The 20,496-nt window shown below is 39.1% G+C and overlaps 1 protein-coding gene across 1 annotated transcript in view; it reads left to right on the top strand.

Moving 5' to 3' along the window:
* Positions 1-11,085: 11,085 nt before the first annotated feature.
* Positions 11,086-20,496, top strand: part of LOC134791338 (cytohesin-1) — an 81,947-nt gene continuing 72,536 nt past the window's right edge. Inside the window, exons 1-2 of the mRNA XM_063762354.1 lie at positions 11,086-11,244; positions 14,795-15,027. Of these exons, the coding sequence (XP_063618424.1) occupies positions 14,827-15,027 (201 nt within the window). The 5' untranslated portion in view covers positions 11,086-11,244; positions 14,795-14,826. The remainder of the gene's footprint in view (positions 11,245-14,794; positions 15,028-20,496) is intronic.

The following is a 20,496-nucleotide window of genomic DNA, read 5'->3' as shown; positions in this document are numbered from 1 at the left end:
TTAACCCATAAATCATCCCTGAAAGAGGTGAAATTTTGTATGGGGACTTAACAACAACTGCATAACAAACTTTGTCAATAGGAACTATACCGCCCGCGAGGTGTAGCACCGGCGCTGGTGTACGATTTAGTTGAAATTTGGTATAGAGATAGTTTGAGTCCCGGGGAAGGAGAAAGGATAGGTTTCATTCAATAAATCACCCTTTAAGGGGGTGAAAAGGGGCGTCGAAGTTTGTATGGGGAATCAACAAAACGCAGTATGGATAAAATAATAGCTACCTAAATTACTAATTCCACGCAAACGAAGTCGCGGGCAAAAGCTAGTAAATTATGAATTGAAATAGATGTCTTAAACTAAACAAAAAGTAACCACGCCCTCTAATTGCTGCCGAGGCCACAATCGACCATCGGAAATCCATGGTACAGTCAACGGTAAAAATATGGGTGTAGACAACTTACACAAAAATATGTCCCATAGTTCTTAATTCACTGACATAAGAGTTATGGGACATATTCTTGAAATGATTTGTACACCCATATTTTTACCGTTGACTGTACACCCGCCCTTTCGAAATTGCTCGGCAATGGTTTAATGTAATAAAAAGCGATATAAGCTATAAGCGCTTAGTAAAAAAAATATGTATACCTAGTCACGGTACTAAATTTATTAATAGGGTATGAAGCGTATTACTTAATTCTACTACTTTTTCTTCTTCATTTGACATGCCCTAACGGAAGTCGGCGACCGCCTTTGCCATCTCTCTCCTGCTCTTAGCCATTCTTACCAGTGTGGCTGCGTTATCCATGTTCGTCCACTTTTTTACGTTGTCAAGCTAGGTGACCCTCCTTCTTCCCCTTCCTCTCTTGCCATCAATTTTTCCTTCCAATGTTAGTTGTATTCTACTACTTAACTAGTGACAGTAGTGACCATATATTAGATTCCCGGAGAAAAAGAAAACTTCTATTTTAAAAAATCAGTTCGCGTGTGATATGCCTCAGAAGTGTGAAAAAGTGCCGAGCGAGAGCGGGGCAGCCTTTTTAAAAGTTGACACAGTAATATATATTAACATGAAAGGTATTGAAATCTGTAATTTTATAGTTTGGTAAGTAAACAAGTAATTGTCAGTAAAAAACTGTAACGAAAAAGAGAGTACTGAGCTATAACCGCGAAAATGAAAAGTTCGCAAATGGCGGGGATCTTTCTCTTTTACTCCAATGAAGGCATATAATTTTTCATTGCAGTAAAAGAGAAAGATCCCCGCAATTTGCGAATTTCGGTTTTTGCGATAGCCTCTCTGCCTGCCTAGCCAAGGTTACAATCGCTATCGCTTCGACAACGAAAAGCTTTATGTCTCTCTATCACTCTTCCATATTAGTGCGACAGTGACAGTTGCGTTTCGATCGCTACGGAGCGTAAGCGATTGGCATCTTGGCTACGCGGCCTGTTCTTTCTGCTTAAAATGCTCCACTGAAAAACGACTCTTCCCAAACTATAGATTAAGTACAGGTAAGTAGTTTACCTAGTTTATTTAAAATTAGCAAATACCTAAGTTAACAATGTAACGTTAGGTATATGGTCTGGCAAACCAAATTTGTTAGAAGAAAAGGCAGCAAATTTAAAAAAAATTGGCGGGAAAATTCTATCTCCCATATGAAATTTGAATTTCGCAACTAAATGCTTGGTTTGCCAGGCGATACTAGATATGTACCTGTATTTGGATACATGTGGCCACTACATGTGTATAAGTGGGTGAATCAACTTGTTTTACCACTCATTGCCATAGTTATGGTTTTCTGAACTACAAAACAATGGGTACTCATCCCTTTCTTTTGGGTGCTAGTATCAGCGTAACACTACAAAGACTCTTTCTGAAAGATTATTTGTCTAAAGTGTAATTCTATGGAACTTGCTAACTACTTATGTAAACAAAAGTCAGAAGTAAGTTCATCATTCAGAGACAATTTCAATGTGTTTACGTAGTTGTATGTTTACATAGTTAGCAAGTTCCATAGAATGACACTTTATGTTTGATATGAGACAGTCCCTGGACACAATAGGGCTTATTACACTTATCCTGCCTTCAGACGGCTAACGATGAGCCGCGACGTCGGCCCCGATATCGGGCAAGGATCGTTTTACGTTTCATGTGGTTTCATGAAATATTGTCACATCGTTCACAATATTTCTTGGTGTAAAAAATAGTTCAACTACAAAAATATCAACCATGATTGCCAATTCGAGACAAAGTATATGTTACATGTCAAATATTGTTGACGATGCTCTTATATTTCGTGAAATGCAAAACGATCTTGCTCGGGCGCACCGTCGGCCACGATCGTATTAAGGCCCGACGGTGTGGAAGTGTAATAAGCGCTTATAATGTACATAACGTCAAGGAATAGTTGATCCACCCATTTTTTTTTACTAGTTGTGACGTGGCTTCGCCAGTCTCCTTTGTGTCTTTTGAGAGTGTGTGGTACATGTATGGTAACGAATATTGTCAGCTAGAGGTCGGTTCTGTAACTTCCAACAACTTCTGTAAACAGGATTGACGTCCGTACAAACATAGCTAACGTAATGTTACATTTTAAGTAAAAATTAAGGATGACTCACGCTAGACCGCGCGGGATCCGAGCCGAGGCGTTCGACACGTAATTTTCTATGACGGCTGATCGGTGTTCACGTGGTGCTTTCCATATAAAACGAAGCGCTGGAGCTCCGGCTCGGTCTCAGCCCTGTCTAATAGCGTGAGTCATCCTTTATGGTGATCTCCTTAATAGAAATAGAAGGGCTAAATCTATCCTCTCACAAGTGTAACAGGATAATTTCTGCTGTGAGAGACAGCTCTTAGTAGCAAGTTAGCAGAAAGTATCCGGTAGCAGAAAAGGTATAATCCTTAGCCAGAAGATTCCTCCGACGATCTCACTCCTCACATTTTTTTTAGACAGAATAGCATAATCTAGTTATTTAATTGTGACTATATCCTAGAGCCTCAGCGCCCGTTTTTGTACCCGTTTACTATCTGTGAATTATGTAGAATATTGTAAAATATAGGTAGTAGGCAATATAAACTGACTACCTGATAATTATATATTTTTTTTTATAATCAGGCAGACCACTAAGCTTATAATGTTTAACGTAGGTATTTTTAGACACTCGCGCGACTTGTATGTACCTTTACAAACACCACCACCAGACCAGTACAAACGGCAAATATCAATTTACGCTTTTCCTACTGACATATTGGTTTGCCAAACTACAATTATAATGTACCATAATTGGAATATGCTTAGGTATCGACTGCAATGTATTATTAGTTACTGCAATAAAGAATTTGTATTTCCAGTTCGATTGTCAAAGCCTCCATTAGTAGTACCTAGGTGATCATAGGTCCTAGATCCGGGTCATCCGGGGGCTTACGATAACTTGCTTACTCGTCAAGATATGACGAGTAATTATTGTATTTTAAATTGTTAAAAGATTTTTATAGTACTTATTGTTGTGTTGCTATAACTTTGTTAGTGGATTTGTTTAAAATTGCTGTTAAATGTTATAAAATTTGGTAAATAAAGTAATTTAACCATTTTTAAAGTTGTTTTACTTAATGATTAACAGGATGCCTTTAGTTTTTAGGGTAATCAAACTATTTATTATATTAATTTAACCGTACAAAGAATAGTTTTATTACCCTAATCAACCATGAACAGAATTAAAATTTCCCTAAAAAATTACCCTAGTGCAAGTTATTTTGACATATTTCGCTAGATGGCGTAGTGTCTCAACGCTGAGTGTATACTCTATCTCAGTATATATAAGTTACTCTATGACGTGAACATGACGTGAATGAATGTGACGTTTGTTTCCTTCCACAGATAAAATACAGAAACAAAGAATGGAAAAAAAAAACTAGTACATAATCCATAGAAGGTAGGATGTATAGAAGTGGTATACGCGTGCCTCCGTGAGGGACAAAACATACGCAAATGCGACACTGTGATTGGTCGAATTCATTTGTTGCCCACCATTATCCATACTAAAAAAAAGGTGGGGAACAAATAAATTGTGAGACTGTGACAAGGACAAACAATAATAGCTCTTTCGCTGCTACTCCTACTGAAAGATACATAAGACTATCCCGTTCTGTCAGTTACCCCCACCACTCATGCCAGATCCAGGCATATCCTAGATTCATGACATAATCCAAGGCCCCAACGTTGTCTGTTCTCTTTGATCATTTCTCTCTCCTTGCTCTTTTAAAAATGCCGTTTGTCAAAAAAAGACAACCATACTGTTGACAAAATGGACTTCAAATCAAGGTGTCCCCTTTTTAAGGTGATAACAGACTATTACACCGCACCAAGGTCATTGTGCGACGCACCCATAAGTAAGAGCGAGAAAGCGACATCTCTTTCTCGCTCTTACTTATCAGTGCGTCGCACAATGACCTTGGTGCGGTGCGATAGTGTGTTACGGCCTTTAGTTGGAACCAAGTTGTGTATGTGTGCGTAAAAACGTATATGTGTGCTCTTTTAGGGATGTCAAAAGTCGATTTTAATCATGTTATATATCGATAAACGGAACAGCGGAACGAAATGGCGATTAATTGAAACTTCAATATCTTCGTTCTTTATTCTTTATTCTTTATTCAAACACTATGTATAAGTTTACAGCTCCAGCCAAGGCACTTATACTGTTAATTAGGTACATATGTTGTCAGTATCAGTCAGTATCATAAAATTAGTAGGTACACTTATTGTATTACACACTTATCTTTTTAATTGAACATACATATTATGTATTACTAAGTTACGTTAAACATATACATAATTGAAATGCTAATGGATAATGAATATATTATAAGATAACAACAAACAACAATAATAACAATATTTTTATTGATAGTAAAAGTTTAACAAGCACGTTACAGTGAACCCCGCACTAGGCACGGCCTGTATCGCGGGGGTCATGATCATCACGAGTTACCAGTGATAAAAAATTATAAATATATTAAACATAAGAATAGGAATTAGGAAAGAAAGAGGAGTGTGAACTAGTGTGTTTGTAAGCTTGTTGTAAGAAGGGAGTGGAAAGTGTGTGAATGAAAATCTAAGAATGTAATGAATGTAAAAGTTTGTTAGATTTAAGTGTGTTCGAGCGTTATGAAAAACTGAAACTGAACTCGAAGAGGAATGAAGAGGTAATCCTATGAGTACGTGGAGTAAGGAGTCACTTGGGAAGGATTCAGAATTTCTTCTGATTCCTCGTAGTTCCAAGACTTTAGCAGGTTTAGTATACGATTCTTTGCCTCATATACGTTACAGTGCCTAATGTCACAAATTTTAACTACTTTATTGTAAATGTGCGGGAAGAGAAATGCCGAGAAGCGCTGCGCAAAGGAAGTGAGAACACGAGGTTTAGGGATACTGTAAATTCTACTTGAAGTGAGCGAGTGATGATCCGGCAGACGACTGGCCATAATATGAGTATATAAGATAGCACGTAGCAAAAACAATTTGCGAACACTCAGGACTTGGGCTTCTTTGAAGAGTTCAGCTGTTGGATAACGACGGGGACGCCCCAAACAGACCTTTAGAACCGCTCTTTGTGCGCGCTCCAAAATTATCATGAACGATTTACCAGAGCCTCCCCAGGCAAGTATACAATAGTTTAAAATTGATTGACAGAGGGCTAATTAAACAGCTTTAAGTATCTGACCAGAAGCAGATTCACGTAAAAGTTTAAAAGTGTAGATGAGTTTACGAACTCTACCAGTGGTCATCGAGACATGGTTTATAAAATTAAAGTTTTCATCAATAATTACGCCTAAATATTTGGAGTGAGTTGGTTCTTTTTATGCAGTTACAGGATAATAAAATAATTTAATTATTGCGGAACACATATGTATTTTAGTAGGTATTTATGTATTTTAATTAAATATCTGAACTTTCTCTTGGTTCCTTGCTGGAGCGTCACGATAAAATTGTGATGTGCTAACCACAATAAATAATAAAAGCGTTTTGTTTATTTTAGGTATCGTTAAACCTTTGAAGTAAAATTAAAATTGCAAGAAATGTCGATAGTTTATCGATATGACTTTATCGACATGGCTACAGCAACGTGGTTCCACATTGTTAATCGTACACTAATCAAAACTGGTCCCAGTGACAGCTCGCTTAGACGTAATCTTTAAGTATATTATATCTATGGAAAAGCCATAATAGAAAAAAAAGGACTGTCTCATTTCAATCATAGACAGAGAGAATCATACCTTCTTTGTCTTACACTAGTACTAGCACCCAAAAGAAAAGGATGAGTAGAGTTTTCCTGGTTCTTACTGGCTGACAAATTGGTTTGAACAACTATACCTATTCGGCATAGAAGGTAGGATTGTATAGAAGTGGTATACGCTTGCCTCCGTGAGGGACAAAACATACGCAAATGCGACACTGTGATTGGTCGAATTCATTTGTTGCCCACCATTATCCATACTAAAAAAAAGGTGGGGAACAAATAAAATGTGAGACTGTGACAAGGACAAACAATAATAGCTCTTTCGCTGCTACTCCTACTGAAAGATACATAAGACTATCCCGTTCTGTCAGTTACCCCCACCACTCATGCCAGATCCAGGCATATCCTAGATTCATGCTATTCGGCGACGGAATTCCGCCCGTGTACGATGAACTAGTGAATGAGAATGAATGACGACAGTTTTTTGTGTACTCTGTGGTACTCCTCACCTCGCTTTGATTGAAGTAAATAATAAATAATATAAATATGGCCGCCCGCCACTAATAACGATGTAAACTATTGTTGATTGTTTTTAAAAATATCGTTTAGTTAAGAAATGATAAGTGAATTTGAAAACTTGTCCCTTGGAGGAACTAATACAACGAGCAATCATGGAGATCATTTTACTCATTCCGGTAATATGAGTGTTTTTCTAGTGTATACGTATATCATAGAACTAGTTTAGTTGTTTTCCAATTAAAAACTTGACCTCAATGCTTAGCTGCTACCTGATGGTTGATGTGGTATTTTCAGAGCTGACGCCTGAACAGCAGAAGACATTGATAGACATTCGTCGTCGGAAAACTGAGTTGCTGCTAGAAATACAGGTGAGTGTTATTTAATTTTCATTGTCGTTTCTTACGATGTGCGATTGTTATTCATGTGCCAAGTTGCCAACTGTGCGTCAGCAGAATGTTATTTAAGAAATGGAAGCAATTTATCAGGCTGAGGAGTAACTTGAGGTTGGAATCCTTTTATGGATGACTTTATTATTAGGACTGTTACCAGTTATGTTATTTCTTAAGTTATTTACCAATGTTTGTATGGTTCTAAACGAAGCAATGAGTAATTTAATACATAAAGGTGCCTCATTTTGAAAGGTATAAGTATCCAATCCTTCCAAACCCATAGCGATAGTACAAGTTTTTGTTATTTCATTTGTTCAACTTCAATGATGTGGTAGTGACATAGTGGGTAATCCCCAACCACCTGTGACCCACTGCTGTTGTTTCGTTATGATTTATGACACTACACACTTACACTTAGGTACACTTTGTTTTCCTCCTAGACTTCTGTCATCAATGCTAGTGTGCAAGGTAACTCGACAATTCACCCTCTTGAATACAAAAAATGAGGACTTGAAATACCTATCAGCCAGGGTAAAAAGAAACTTTGTCTAGGACATAGGGTTGTAAGGTAGTAAGAAGAAGGAATTTAACATGATTTTGAGTCTAAGGAAGCTTGTGAGTGACTGTGGAACTAGTAAACAAGCTATGTGGCAGTGCCAGAGAATTACTTGAATTTCTTAACTGTACAGAAGGATTTGTCCACATTGCTATTCATTATCTATATAATAACAATTACCCATGAATGTATGACTCAATTTGATGACAGTAAAGGAATTGTGGCGCATCACTAAGACTGCATGCGCACATCACTATCCGTAAACCCGTCCAGGCGACAGCGGGGTGAAGAAATTATTATATTAATTATTATTATTGCGCTTTGTAGAAATTAGATAATAGATTTGTATGTATGTATGTATGTATTTACTTTATTGTACATATAAATATAAACACGAGAAACACAGTTACAGAGTCAATTAAATACAACAAAGGCGAACTTATCCCTGAATGGGATCTCTTCCAGATATGATAGATTTATATGTGGAGTTCGTGTTTGACTTAATAATCATATAGTAGAACACCACAGAATCAATTAAATTATGGGCAAAGAGGTAAGGTAACAGTTGCCTTTGTAATTTATAATATTAGTTGGGATTTTTTTTTAATTATTAGCCTATTTTAGTGTCCCTCTGCTGACCAAAGACCTCAGTTGCTCCAGCCTGTCATTTGTACCTTCCTGCCAATCCGGATTGAATGCGTCCAAATAGTCCAGGCAACATCTTGTTTTTGGTTGTTGTAGGGATTATGTTGCTTGCCATTGTCATCTTCCGGAGGATCTCATGAAAACGATAGTTGTCCCAATATCAAAAAACAAAACTGGGAACGCCTCCGATAGTTCCAATTATAGACCAATATCACTGGCAACTACGGTGGCCAAGGTGCTTGACGGTCTGCTTGATAACTTACTGGTGAAGCACATTCAAACTCATGACGCGCAGTTTGGTTTCAAACCGGGTCTGTCAACAGAGAGCGCCATTCTTTGTTTCAAGCATACCGTTAAGTACTATGTTGAAGGAAAAACTCCCGTAGTTGCCTGCTTTTTGGACCTGTCGAAGGCGTTCGATACGGTGTCATATGACATACTATGGGATAAGATGGAAAAGGGCACGAGCACTCCGAGGGAGGTGATTAACCTGTTTCGGTACTGGTACGGGCATCAAACCAACCAGGTGAGATGGGCGGGCGCGCACTCGGACGTGTACAGGTTGGAGTGCGGGGTGAGGCAGGGTGGACTCACCTCACCGCGCTTATTCAATCTGTACATGGATGAGCTGATTGCTGGACTCAGCGGCACGAAGATCGGATGTTCCATAGGTGGCACCACGGTGAACAACATTAGCTACGCAGATGATATGGTGCTGCTGTGTCCATCAGTCAGTGCGCTAGTGAAACTCTTAAAGGTGTGTGAAGATTATGCGGTCGCTCATGGTCTGAGGTACAACACAAGTAAAAGCGAATTGTTAGTTTTTAAAGCAGGTAACAAGGCTTTTGACGAACTACCACCTGTCAGCTTGTGTGGTGTCGCTCTTAAAAGGGTGACGCGCTTTAAGTATCTCGGACACTGGGTGACCGAAAATCTCCACGATGACGTAGATATAGAGAGGGAGCGTAGGGTGTTGGCGGTGCGTTGTAATATGTTGTCTCGCAGGTTTGCGCGATGTAATGGGAATGTCAAAGTAACGCTATTTAAAGCGTTTTGCCAGACCCTTTACACGTGCAGCCTGTGGACAAATGATACTAAAAGAGCCCTCAATGCCCTGCGCGTCCAGTACAACAATGGGTTCAGGATGCTGTTGGGACTGCCTCGTTTTTGCAGCGCGTCCGGAATGTTCGCGGAGGCGCACACTGACAGCTTCGGTGCGATAATACGCAATAGAACTGCCTCTCTGATGCGTCGCGTGCGTGACAGTTCCAACGGCCTCTTGCGCCTAGTGTTAGAGTCACCTGCTTGCGCCTTCTGGAAACACTGGGACGATGTACATATGGGCTCCAGAGGCTTAGTATATAAGTTGTTATAATTTATTAATTTTGTTATAATTTTGTATAGGTTTAAGTACTAACATAATATTAAGGGAATGTATACTAACACTATGGACATGGTCTGAATTAAATAAATTGATTGATTGATTGATTGATTTAATCAGGTTAAAGCCTAAAGTCATGATAGATTATGATATTCTGGTGTTTATGCCCATTATTGCCCATGAATAAACATAATTTAGTGTATGACACAGAAATGAAACCGATCTTACATCATCTATTCGATATGTCTTTAAGAGAGTAACTCATATTATGTTGTTTGATGCCCTGCCATTCCCTAGAAGTGTTGAACTATGTTCTTCGAAATATGAGAAACAAAAATCTGGATCTTAAAAAGACATGACTTAATATATAAAAACTCATAAATACGCGTTTTCCCAGAGATAAGACATAGCTAGATCAATTTATCGCCCCCGAAAACCCCCATATAACAAATTTCATCGTAATCGTTAGAGCCGTTTCCGAGATCCATAATATGTATAAATAAACAAGAATTGCTTGCTTAAAGGTAGGTATTAGATAAAAGGATTGCGTTTAATTAAATCAACTATTTTATATGGAGTTGCGGTAATTAGACCCTAAATAAGATTTGTTTACGAGTATGACCATAAAATACAAGTAGATATTACTACTATTAGTTTACCCACTAAACACAGGCATTAATGTTTCTAGTGGGCTCTTTCTAAACAGTGGTTAAACTGTAAACAGTTTAGGTTTTAACCAAAATCTGGACAGATGCCTAATTGCCTGCCAACATGTGTCTACCAGTCTGAACATTACACCAATGACACTGTTTACCTTTCTATGGAAACCCAGAAAACCCCCTTTATTTGTTCTAGTTTTCATTGAACACTTCTAAGAATAGTTATCTCACAAGTTACCTACTGCCTTCTCCTTAAAATATTTCTCATGCTTATGTATTTTTACTACTTAGTATTAAAATGTTGCACAAAGTGACACGTGACAGATTGATAATACCTACCTAGGATGATGTTATTAAGAAGGCGAACTTATTCCTTGAAGCATATCTTTCCAACTAACCCCTTAGGGTGGTATTCCATCTGTCCAATTTCTAGGTCCAATGTGTATTTACTTCTCACACTTTGCTTAATGGGAGAGTAAGACGCAGTGCACATTGGGCCAAAAAATTGGACAGGTGGAATACCACCCTTAGCAACAGAAAGATATGATAGAAATACTCAAGATCAAGACAGACATTTTCCTAACTTAATCAACAAAACCCTCCCTTAAAATCTCGACATCCTCACTAAGCCTTTCATTCAATACGCGACCAGTCTGACGTAAGCCATCAATGCACAGGCTTACTACAGCGGTATCGTAGTAAGTTAGTATCAGACGGTCCGCCACGCCGTGCGGACGCGTCGCTACGTCGCTCTGAACCGCATACAGCTGACAGTTACCGGGACCGCAGTGCCAAGGGACTGTGTACTTTGTGAATCTAGTGCTGTTTTTGACGGATTCTGACTGCAGTATTGTGTTGTGTAGAGTAAGTGTTATATGGATATGTGGATGACTTCGCCGTCCAGTTTTCCTAAAACATGATGTATTACTAATTAAAATTAAACACCATGTTGTTTAATGTCGATACGGTTTGTTTGAGTCGTCATAGTCATTGTTGAGTCTTCATGTCAATAATTTTCCTTATTGAATATTGTTTTCAATCACGTTCAATGCAATGTTTATAAGAAGCATTCCTAGACTTGTTAACCTTCATGCTAGCACTAAGGAGTTATACTACACTGTAGTACTACAGTATAGTATTATAGTACAGTATACTTACATTTACGTGCAAATGATAGCGAAATTATCAAGAAATTGATGATTGTTCGCTAAACATTTGACGTTAGTGCTGGGAATGTATCATTTTGAATAAAAAAGGGACTGGCAATTGTCGGGAGGGGTGCTTTGTATTGCAACATGTAATAAGCGCAAACCGGCCTAAGGTTCCCTTTTATTCGCATCGACACTTTCTGTACTAAACACTTAGCAGTAGCTTAGTCTACCTTAGCGGCTAACTAGTTGTATTGTGGAAGTAATAATGAGCTCATTATGCAGATATTATGCGTAGGAAGTTCCATGCAGGGCATTCTACAACTCGACCGTATTTTTTTTCCTGAACAAGATTTCTATTCGAATTCTTTATATGAACTGGTTTTTGTTTACTTCTGAGACTTGCGAAAACATCCGCATTGCTTTATATCATATGCTTGATTATAATTTTATAATCAACCAGTAATACTAATTAGTAGAGTATCTTACTCAATATGATTCTTTCTGATAAATATGCCTGTCCTCCAGTTACCTGTTTTTCTCATGCATGACATGCACTTGTATGTTTGTCATTATTTTGTCTTTCGTGTCAGTTAATTGACGCAGTTTTTGGTACAATTTTCCACATAATATTTAACACTTTGTCTCTGAATATAAAGTTCTTATTATTCTAATGCTCTTTATGATGTGATGTTAGTGTCATTAATGTTTACCATGGTGTAATATCAGCATTGTCAACGCTTATGTCCCAGTCGATAATCATCACATGCAAACAGTCATTAGACGTCTAACATTATGATACTCATTTACTTGTATTAGTGACGTCATTATGTAAAGCCGCATCCATATTGCATTCTGTGAGCATATCGTTAGTTGACAATAAAAAGATTTGATAAACTTTTTTTGAATTGGTTAAAATGTAGCCTGTGTCATCAGAGTTTAAAAGACGCTTGGCACTATAATTTATCGAAATTGGCTCAGTACATTCGACGCTACGGTGGAACACCTGACGCAAGTATAAACATGACTACGACTGCTAAAATAATTGTTATTCACTTAAACGGGACTTAAATCGGCGATTTACACCCTCTCCTATTTGTCTTTGCCGTAATCGGTCAAATATTTCGAATCCTCGTATATAACTAAACGGACACGATCTTTGTTTAAGTAGGTATTTGTTACTTTTATGACTTTGTTGTCAACCGACGATATGCCTAAAATGGTCGTAGTTTATTATCATAGCAATGGCACTCGTAGCAATGACCCTTGTCCCAAGCCCAGCTGGAGCTCATGATTATTTACATTTAATTAACTTGCAAACATAATGTTATTCACAGAAAGATAGTAAAGGTTCTCATGTCTGTAAGGTTAAGGTTAAATTTAGGTTTCCATTCGGACAGTGCCCTCCTATGTCTACTTTAATCTCGCAAAGTTCTTTGAGACTCGGAGTCATACTTGCTCAATGAGCCTTACTCAACGAAAAGTTGTAGAAGCTTAGTCGAATAGAGCAAATCTATTTTAGTACAGACGCAGCATTTGCTGACATAGATATTTAGTATTGTTAGTGCTTGCACAAGACTTATAGAGAAAGCTAAATAAAAATTAGTTTTACCACAGAAGGCTAGCCTTAACCTTGAAGCCTTGAGCATTTAAAGTTCAGCTAACTACCAACTCACGACACATGCTTGTCGAGCAAGTTTTCACGTGGGGTCAGTTGGGTCGAAGCATAACGTTACGCAAATCACAGCCTTCACTATACCGTGAATAAAATTATGTATGATTAGTCGGAAAACAGTGACGTGTTGGTAACTTTCTTTGCACACGAGTGTTTTCTCTTAGAAAAAGTCCTTATCCTTTCTTGCGCGAGGATATAGTTTATTCCTAGTCGCTTTCTCGCCACTCCGCTGGATAGATGCCTAAAGTTAAGGTTTCTCGTTGGACAGCTGCCTAAAGCTGGGCAATTTTCCGGTGCGGAATTGGAATTTGATCATTGAAATGCCTACCGGTTTTACGTGGTCCCAACTGAGTCATCGCAGTTGCATTCCCTCGGACAATGTTCGCGATTCATCGGTTTATCATACTTCCTCTGTCGCTTCCGCGGCCACTTGCCAACTCTGATAACAGAACTGTCCATTTGTGTTCTTTCCCGTTGATTTGATAACTTGACGAGGATTTTTATTATTTGTCTCATAAACCATTTTGCGAAATGTACAGACTTAATGTGTAAAGGGGCCCACTGATTAACAGTCCGCCGGACGGTATCGGCCTGTCAGTTAGAACAAAATTTTGACAGATCCGAACAACTGACAGGCCGATACCGTCCGGCGGACTGTTAATCAGTGGGCCCCTTTACACATAAATCAAATATGTATTATGTAGATGGAAAACCGTTCCCCTCTACAAGTGTGTTTTTCTTATAATTATGTTATGGTTCTATTTTGAATATTATATACTCAGCTGCTTATAACTAAGCTAACTCACGAGAATGCCATGTATGGTCGCCGCTTTGGCGCTCAAAAGTCAGTTCAACTCATTAATTGTAACGCCGTTTCGAAATACGGGTAATCGTAGTATTCTGAATCATACATTTGTTTTTACGCTACTGATAAACGTTAATTCAGGTGTGACAACCTTGTCGAATACAAAGATAAGCATACGCATGTAGAGTTGTCAAAGTGCCAAGCGTCCGCAGCTATCTTCAGTATCGTGCGTTCCTTACGGGGAAGTGTATGGCGCGTGGGGATGTGTTTACATGTGAAATTGCTCTGCGACGCGCTGTGGTGGCCGCTACTGGCGCGGCTGGCCCGCGCTACCAGCACTTACGACGACGACTATGACCAGGTCTGTCTGTGCTTTCATCCATGTTTTCACTGCTATCATACGCTAGGTCATGCTTGTGCAATTATCTGTTGTTTGTTTGTTAGGATTCTTCGCAATAAGCGCTTGTTCATTACTTTCTGAATAGTTTTTGTTGTGCTTGACCAACTCTCGGGTAATTTCCCCAACCGCACCATCAAGCTCACTCATTCGTTCGGTTTCATGCTTCTTGTGCAATATGTGGTGATGATTATTCATTAGGATTCTTCGTACACCGCTTCTTATATCCATTGTCATTTTGTTGTGCTTACATCTTTTTCTTGTGTCCTTTCACCAAATGGCCCAAATACTGACTTGACTTACCAAACGTAATTTCCGAACCAAACCGGGGCGGCGAGGTCATCGCATTATTTCCTTTGTTGCGTTTTCTAATCGTCCGTGGCTTGTAGGCGTTAGAAGCGTGTGATGCGCTCGTGAAGTGATGTTCATCAAAGCCGGGCCTCCGGCCGAGGAGGAGCGCCGGGGTTCGGTCTCCAACTGGTTTTCTTCACTACGGCGGGGCGGGCGGCGGCGGCGCGATGAACCCTCGCCCTCTAACTACGGCTCGCTGGGCCGCCGTAAGGACACGCAGCCCCGCGGCAAGACAAGGTCTGCCTGGGACCTAACTTCTGTATCTAGACTGGTCTGTAATGCTTTATTGCTTTCTTTTTTACTGTTACACTTTCGTTTCTGTCAATATTCCGCTCTTGAAGCGTAGGTACTAAGTACTTGAAATCTGTTTATTTAAAAAGTAGGTCATTGTCCAGAGTGGTTCAGAGTTTGTATTTAGCGACTGGCCTGTATTACTGTACTGGACTGTGTGGACTGGTATGTATTATTGTTGTATCTTCTGTGTTCAATGACTTATTCACAGCTTTACCGGAAAAGCTAGTGTAATCAATATATTTCCGATCTAATCGAGACGTAAATTACATATTCGATAAATACTGAAAGAACTATTATATTTTTCAAGCTCAGGTTACGCAAAATGTCACATTAGACGTACGTGGCGCCCGTAGACTTGGCACTGTTCCAGACACGCTGCATCTATGACTCTCTCGCTGCGTTGGCGATTCCACTACATACCTAATTTCTTTTTTACACAATCCAGACGGTCTATATTCCATCAAATTTTAACAGCGTATTTCTGACCATGGTTTATAGAGTATTAAAAATAGTATAGCCACAGGATTTGATGTAATTTTTAAAGTAATTGTAAAAAAAAATACCACTAGACCTGGAATACACAGTAGTGCAAAAGTATACGATTTGAATAGTCTTTTCCAGAATATGTTATGTACCATGTTCATTTTCAGTTGTCATCGTCTTAAGAAGTATTTTTGTTTGTAGTGCACGATACCCAGAATATACCTACAGTCCTACATGTTACATCGTCAATGTCACTCTGAAGCTGATTGACGTAATGGCTTGTAGAATATTTTTGCTTGCAAACACCAGTTGTTTTCGCGTTATCAGTATCACTAGAACCGTCCGATAGTGGCTGATACGCGGAACTCATCGAAAGCAGCCCAACTGTAAAAACATTTAGCGCTATTGACAATATGTGACTCATAGGATAGGCCATTTCATAGATGTGTCTAACCGTATTTTTTTTTAATGAAAGCCGTTTTGAAGTCAAGATACGACATGAACTTACAGATTTTATTATCGCTAAGATATTTTTCGATAGTCTTATCAATGTAATCTGTTTAAATTGTAGGTAATGAAAATCAATGAACGCCTGAATAGATGTGAAACTGTTGCATAAGCAATTTTCATTGCAAACAATTTACACTCGCGTAGGCCCTAATAAGGAGAATTCGAATGAACTTGGCGAAACTATACGGGTTCCTAGTTGACTACGGAATCCTAAAAAGGCAAGGTGTAAAATCAAGAACGAATTAAAATTGAAGGTTTTTGGTCTGTTTCCACGAAGGCTCAAGCCGGAGAGGCAGCATAGTTGCATCCAAGCGTTATTCATAATTTTTTTTTCCATATGCATGTGAACATTAGCTAAATATGAGTTAATACTAAGGGAAACATTATTAATAGTTTGTATGAAAAAGGTTCCGGCATATAACTTGTTATTTATTGTTAACATCCTTTGGATAGTGCAGAAATTGTACGTTTTAAAATGGAATCTGGACACTAATGTGTTTAATAGTGTTAAAGATATCCGAAGCGTTCGAGGAAGGCTGCACCCGACTACAAAGTGGATGCCGCATCCGCTAGTTAACAGGCCCAGTATTGCTATTGCTATCATGTTTGACGAGCGCTCGACGCAAACTTGTATATCTGTGACCTCAAGGTCCGAAACAACATTTATTACAGGAATCAATGTAAGGTTAGGTGGAGTAAGATAAACATTGAGGTAACAGAAACATTTGTAGGGTAGGGAATACTCATATTCTTTCTGTTGCCCCTAACTAAATAAACTATGTTTCTCCTACTGGGGTATGTTTCTCCTAGTGGGGTCATGTGGGCATGACCAATGTTTGACAGCACTCGACGCAATAGTATTAGTGACAAATCATGAATCATGACATCCCTGTTTTAGACTGGACACAGTGGACACGGATGTGTAAAATCACCAACCTTTACTGCTAACTGCTGAGAAAGGAAGGATATCTCCCATCCGGATCCCTAGGGTTGTTACATATGCGGTTGTCGTCGCTCTAACATACTCAGTACAGTACAGTACGTCCGGCAAGTATTCGGGCTACAGCGAATGACAACATCAGAACTTCTTCGTCATCAGAACTGATTCGGAAGTACTAGCCAAACGTACCCGATCATTTAAGTGACAGCTTCCTTGCATGTACTTACTGGCTAGCCTTCTGTACTCAGGGCGACACGAATAACGCCAGCGGCTAAGCTGCGTTGGTTATTACCTAAGTATATAGTTCACACGCAGCGAGGGGACGGCGTGGACACAGTAACATAATAGCGTCCACTTGTTGCTTACCACTGTTTTACTGATCTCCTTGTTTGTAAAGAGACGCCAGCCTCCTTGCATATACTGGCCAGCCTCCTACGACCGTTCGACTGGTCTCAGGGCGACATGAATAACGCCAGCGACTAAGCTGCGTTGTTTATTACCTAAGTCTATAGCTCACACGCAGCGAGGGGACGGCGTGGACACATGCAGTAACATAATAGCGTCCACTTGTTGCTTACCACTGTTTTACTGATCTCCTTGTTTGTAAAGAGATTAAATGACGCCGGCCTCCTTGCATGTACTGGTCAGCCTCCTACGACCGTTCGACTGGTCTCAGGGCGACATGAATAACGCCAGCGGCTAAGCTGCGTTGGTTATTACCTAAGTAACTATAAGATCTACATATATGCTCACACGCGGCGAGGGGACGGCGTGGACACAGTAACATAATAGCGTCCACTTGTTGCTTACCACTGTTTTACTGATCTCCTTGTTTGTAAAGAGATTAAATGACGCCGGCCTCCTTGCATGTACTGGCCAGCCTCCTACGACCGTTCGACTGGTCTCAGGGCGACATGAATAACGCCAGCGGCTAAGCTGCGTTGGTTATTACCTAAGTAACTATAAGAGCTATATGCTCACACGCGGCGAGGGGACGGCGTGGACACAGTAACATAATAGCGTCCACTTGTTGCTTACCACTGTTTTACTGATCTCCTTATTTGTAAAGAGATTAAATGACGCCGGGATATGTGAGCGCTAAGAAAACATTGACTTTTCAATGCCCGCATGCCTACTGTTGACTTTCCATTATGTGTTTTATATATTGGGTAATTTGTAGGAAATTATCAAAGTTGCGTATTAAACAATTTCATGCACGAGTGGGAAAGACTACTCCTTTACTCTATTTGTAATACGTACTACGTTCGTAGGAGGTTCTTATAATTCAGTACATTACTAGTTAACGATATTGGTAATAACTGTAATAAGACATACTTAAAATACTGTTTTGATACATGCAAAAGCCCCTAGTGCGAATCTGGCTTAGTAGTAATAATATGGCCGTCAAGACAGACAGACAGACATACGCGTCTATAGACCACTTTATATTATGTATATAGATTTACTTTGCAAATTTACACACAATATAATGTAAAAGTCCTAGTGCTCGACACGCTAATACCCAATAGTTAACACCCTGCTGTCACTTCTATTGACAATAACATAAGTGCAAATATGACATGTACTGGAAGAGTGTCGAGCACCCTGACGTCTCGAGGACCAAGATATTTCTGCACGGCATTTGCAAAAACAACGTGTGGCAATGTCATCATAAATGTCAAACTTCTATGAAAATATGACGTTCCCTCACTTTGTTCTGTTTAAGTCGGTGCAAAGTTATCTTAGCCGGACTCTATCTTTCTCGTAAATCATTATTAGAAGTAAACAATGGCAAATTCAGTAGGTACTTACCGATTGAAGCAAAACGCAAAGTAATATCACAGAATAAGTAATTGTACTACCGTACAGAAAGGACATGCACTTCCTACAAAACCGAAGTTTGACAGCGGTTCATGATATCCCTTTCTTACTTATGGCACTATCACTTTCGACTATTTAGGGTTGTCAAAATTCAAGTAATTATCTTATCTATGGTCGTGCACGCAAAGGGACGTCTAGTTGTGTCAACCCTAATAATTACTCGGAACAATGCTGAGCCGAACGGAGCCGAGTTTGCCCGAAGTCAGGAGTGTCTCCCCACTGGTAATATTGTCTGGTACGCGCTTAGTTTACGAGCGAAGTTGCAAATTGTTTATCAAACAAGACAAACGACGATGGATCGGGCGTAGCGAATGTCTACGGACAGATAATGGATGAGAATGCGATCGCTGTTGCAATCCTTTTGCAACTGGGGCGCATTCTGTCTTGGTGAGCTAAAGGTAGGGTTGCCATATGTCAGGATTTCTCGATTTCTGGAAATATCAGGATTTATGGGCCTTTGTCAGGATTGCGGGGGAACTTGCCGAGTGTCAGGGATTTTAAAAACCTCAGCTAACCTCTAGAAATTAGCTAAAAGTTCGGAGTTGGGCACAGGAAATGGAAGGTTATGCTATAGGTAGTAAAATAGGTACAGCTTAAGGTGGAGAGTAAACACGCTAGTGGCCCACGAAAGATATTGGGATTTAATTGGCGTTTTTACACTTTATGGTAGTAATGGTATAGGTGAATTGTAGATAAATTGTGTTTGGAAAAATAACCGTCCAGTAAATGTGATTTTTAGAGTGAGGCGTCCGGACTTGTCAGAATATTTAATTTTTTATTTCACATGGCAACATTGGCAACCCTAGCTAAAGGGGACAGCTAGACAGAGCTGACATCACAGATTACACAGATGGGTTCCTTATAACGGCCATAATCATTGTTTACTACTTATTGCAAATATTTGGACATGAAGTAATGGAATACATGGCCTATTTACGAAACAAATAGACACTACTGTTAATTCAAGTTTTTAAATAAAATGATGTTTTAATGTGTAGGTACCTATTCTTTTTTCAATCAAATCTTTTATCCGAGTCTTACTTGCCGTATGCCGATCATGCTGACGGGTATTGTTCAAATTACAAACATAACAACTATGTAGTTTGTTCACCAAGACACTAAGGAAAACTAGTTTTAATTAGTGAAAACGCGTTTTTATTAAGGCGATACGGAAAACTAGTTTTAACTAGGGAAAACGCGTTTTCATTCAAAACTTTTAGTTTACGGTAACATACAATTCAACTACTTCAATTTCAAGTAATAAATACGGAATATTAATCGTTAACATAGATTAGAAAACAACATTGTATCTGTTTGAAACTACCGTGTGAGAGAAATGCATTTGACTATGAATTCTTTCAACCATGTGTATGTTTCACACTCTAGCACTGAACACCTAAAATGTAATGTACCCTAAATAATCTCTACAAACATTGAAGTGTTAAGTCGGTAGCACTTAACACGCCGGCACTATGTCATGTTGTATGCTAACCTTAACAATGTTTGTACGACCCAATATTGTGCACATGTTCCGAACAATGGCCGTCATATGGCGTCAATATAGTTTCATGTCCCATTATCTATAATTCTATACGATTATTGTTTTTGTAATCAATTCATAGGTACAATACT

This window comes from Cydia splendana, chromosome 6 (genome assembly GCF_910591565.1).
Source record: "Cydia splendana chromosome 6, ilCydSple1.2, whole genome shotgun sequence".
Taxonomy (NCBI): domain Eukaryota; kingdom Metazoa; phylum Arthropoda; class Insecta; order Lepidoptera; family Tortricidae; genus Cydia; species Cydia splendana.
This window is presented reverse-complemented; position numbering and strand designations above follow the sequence as displayed.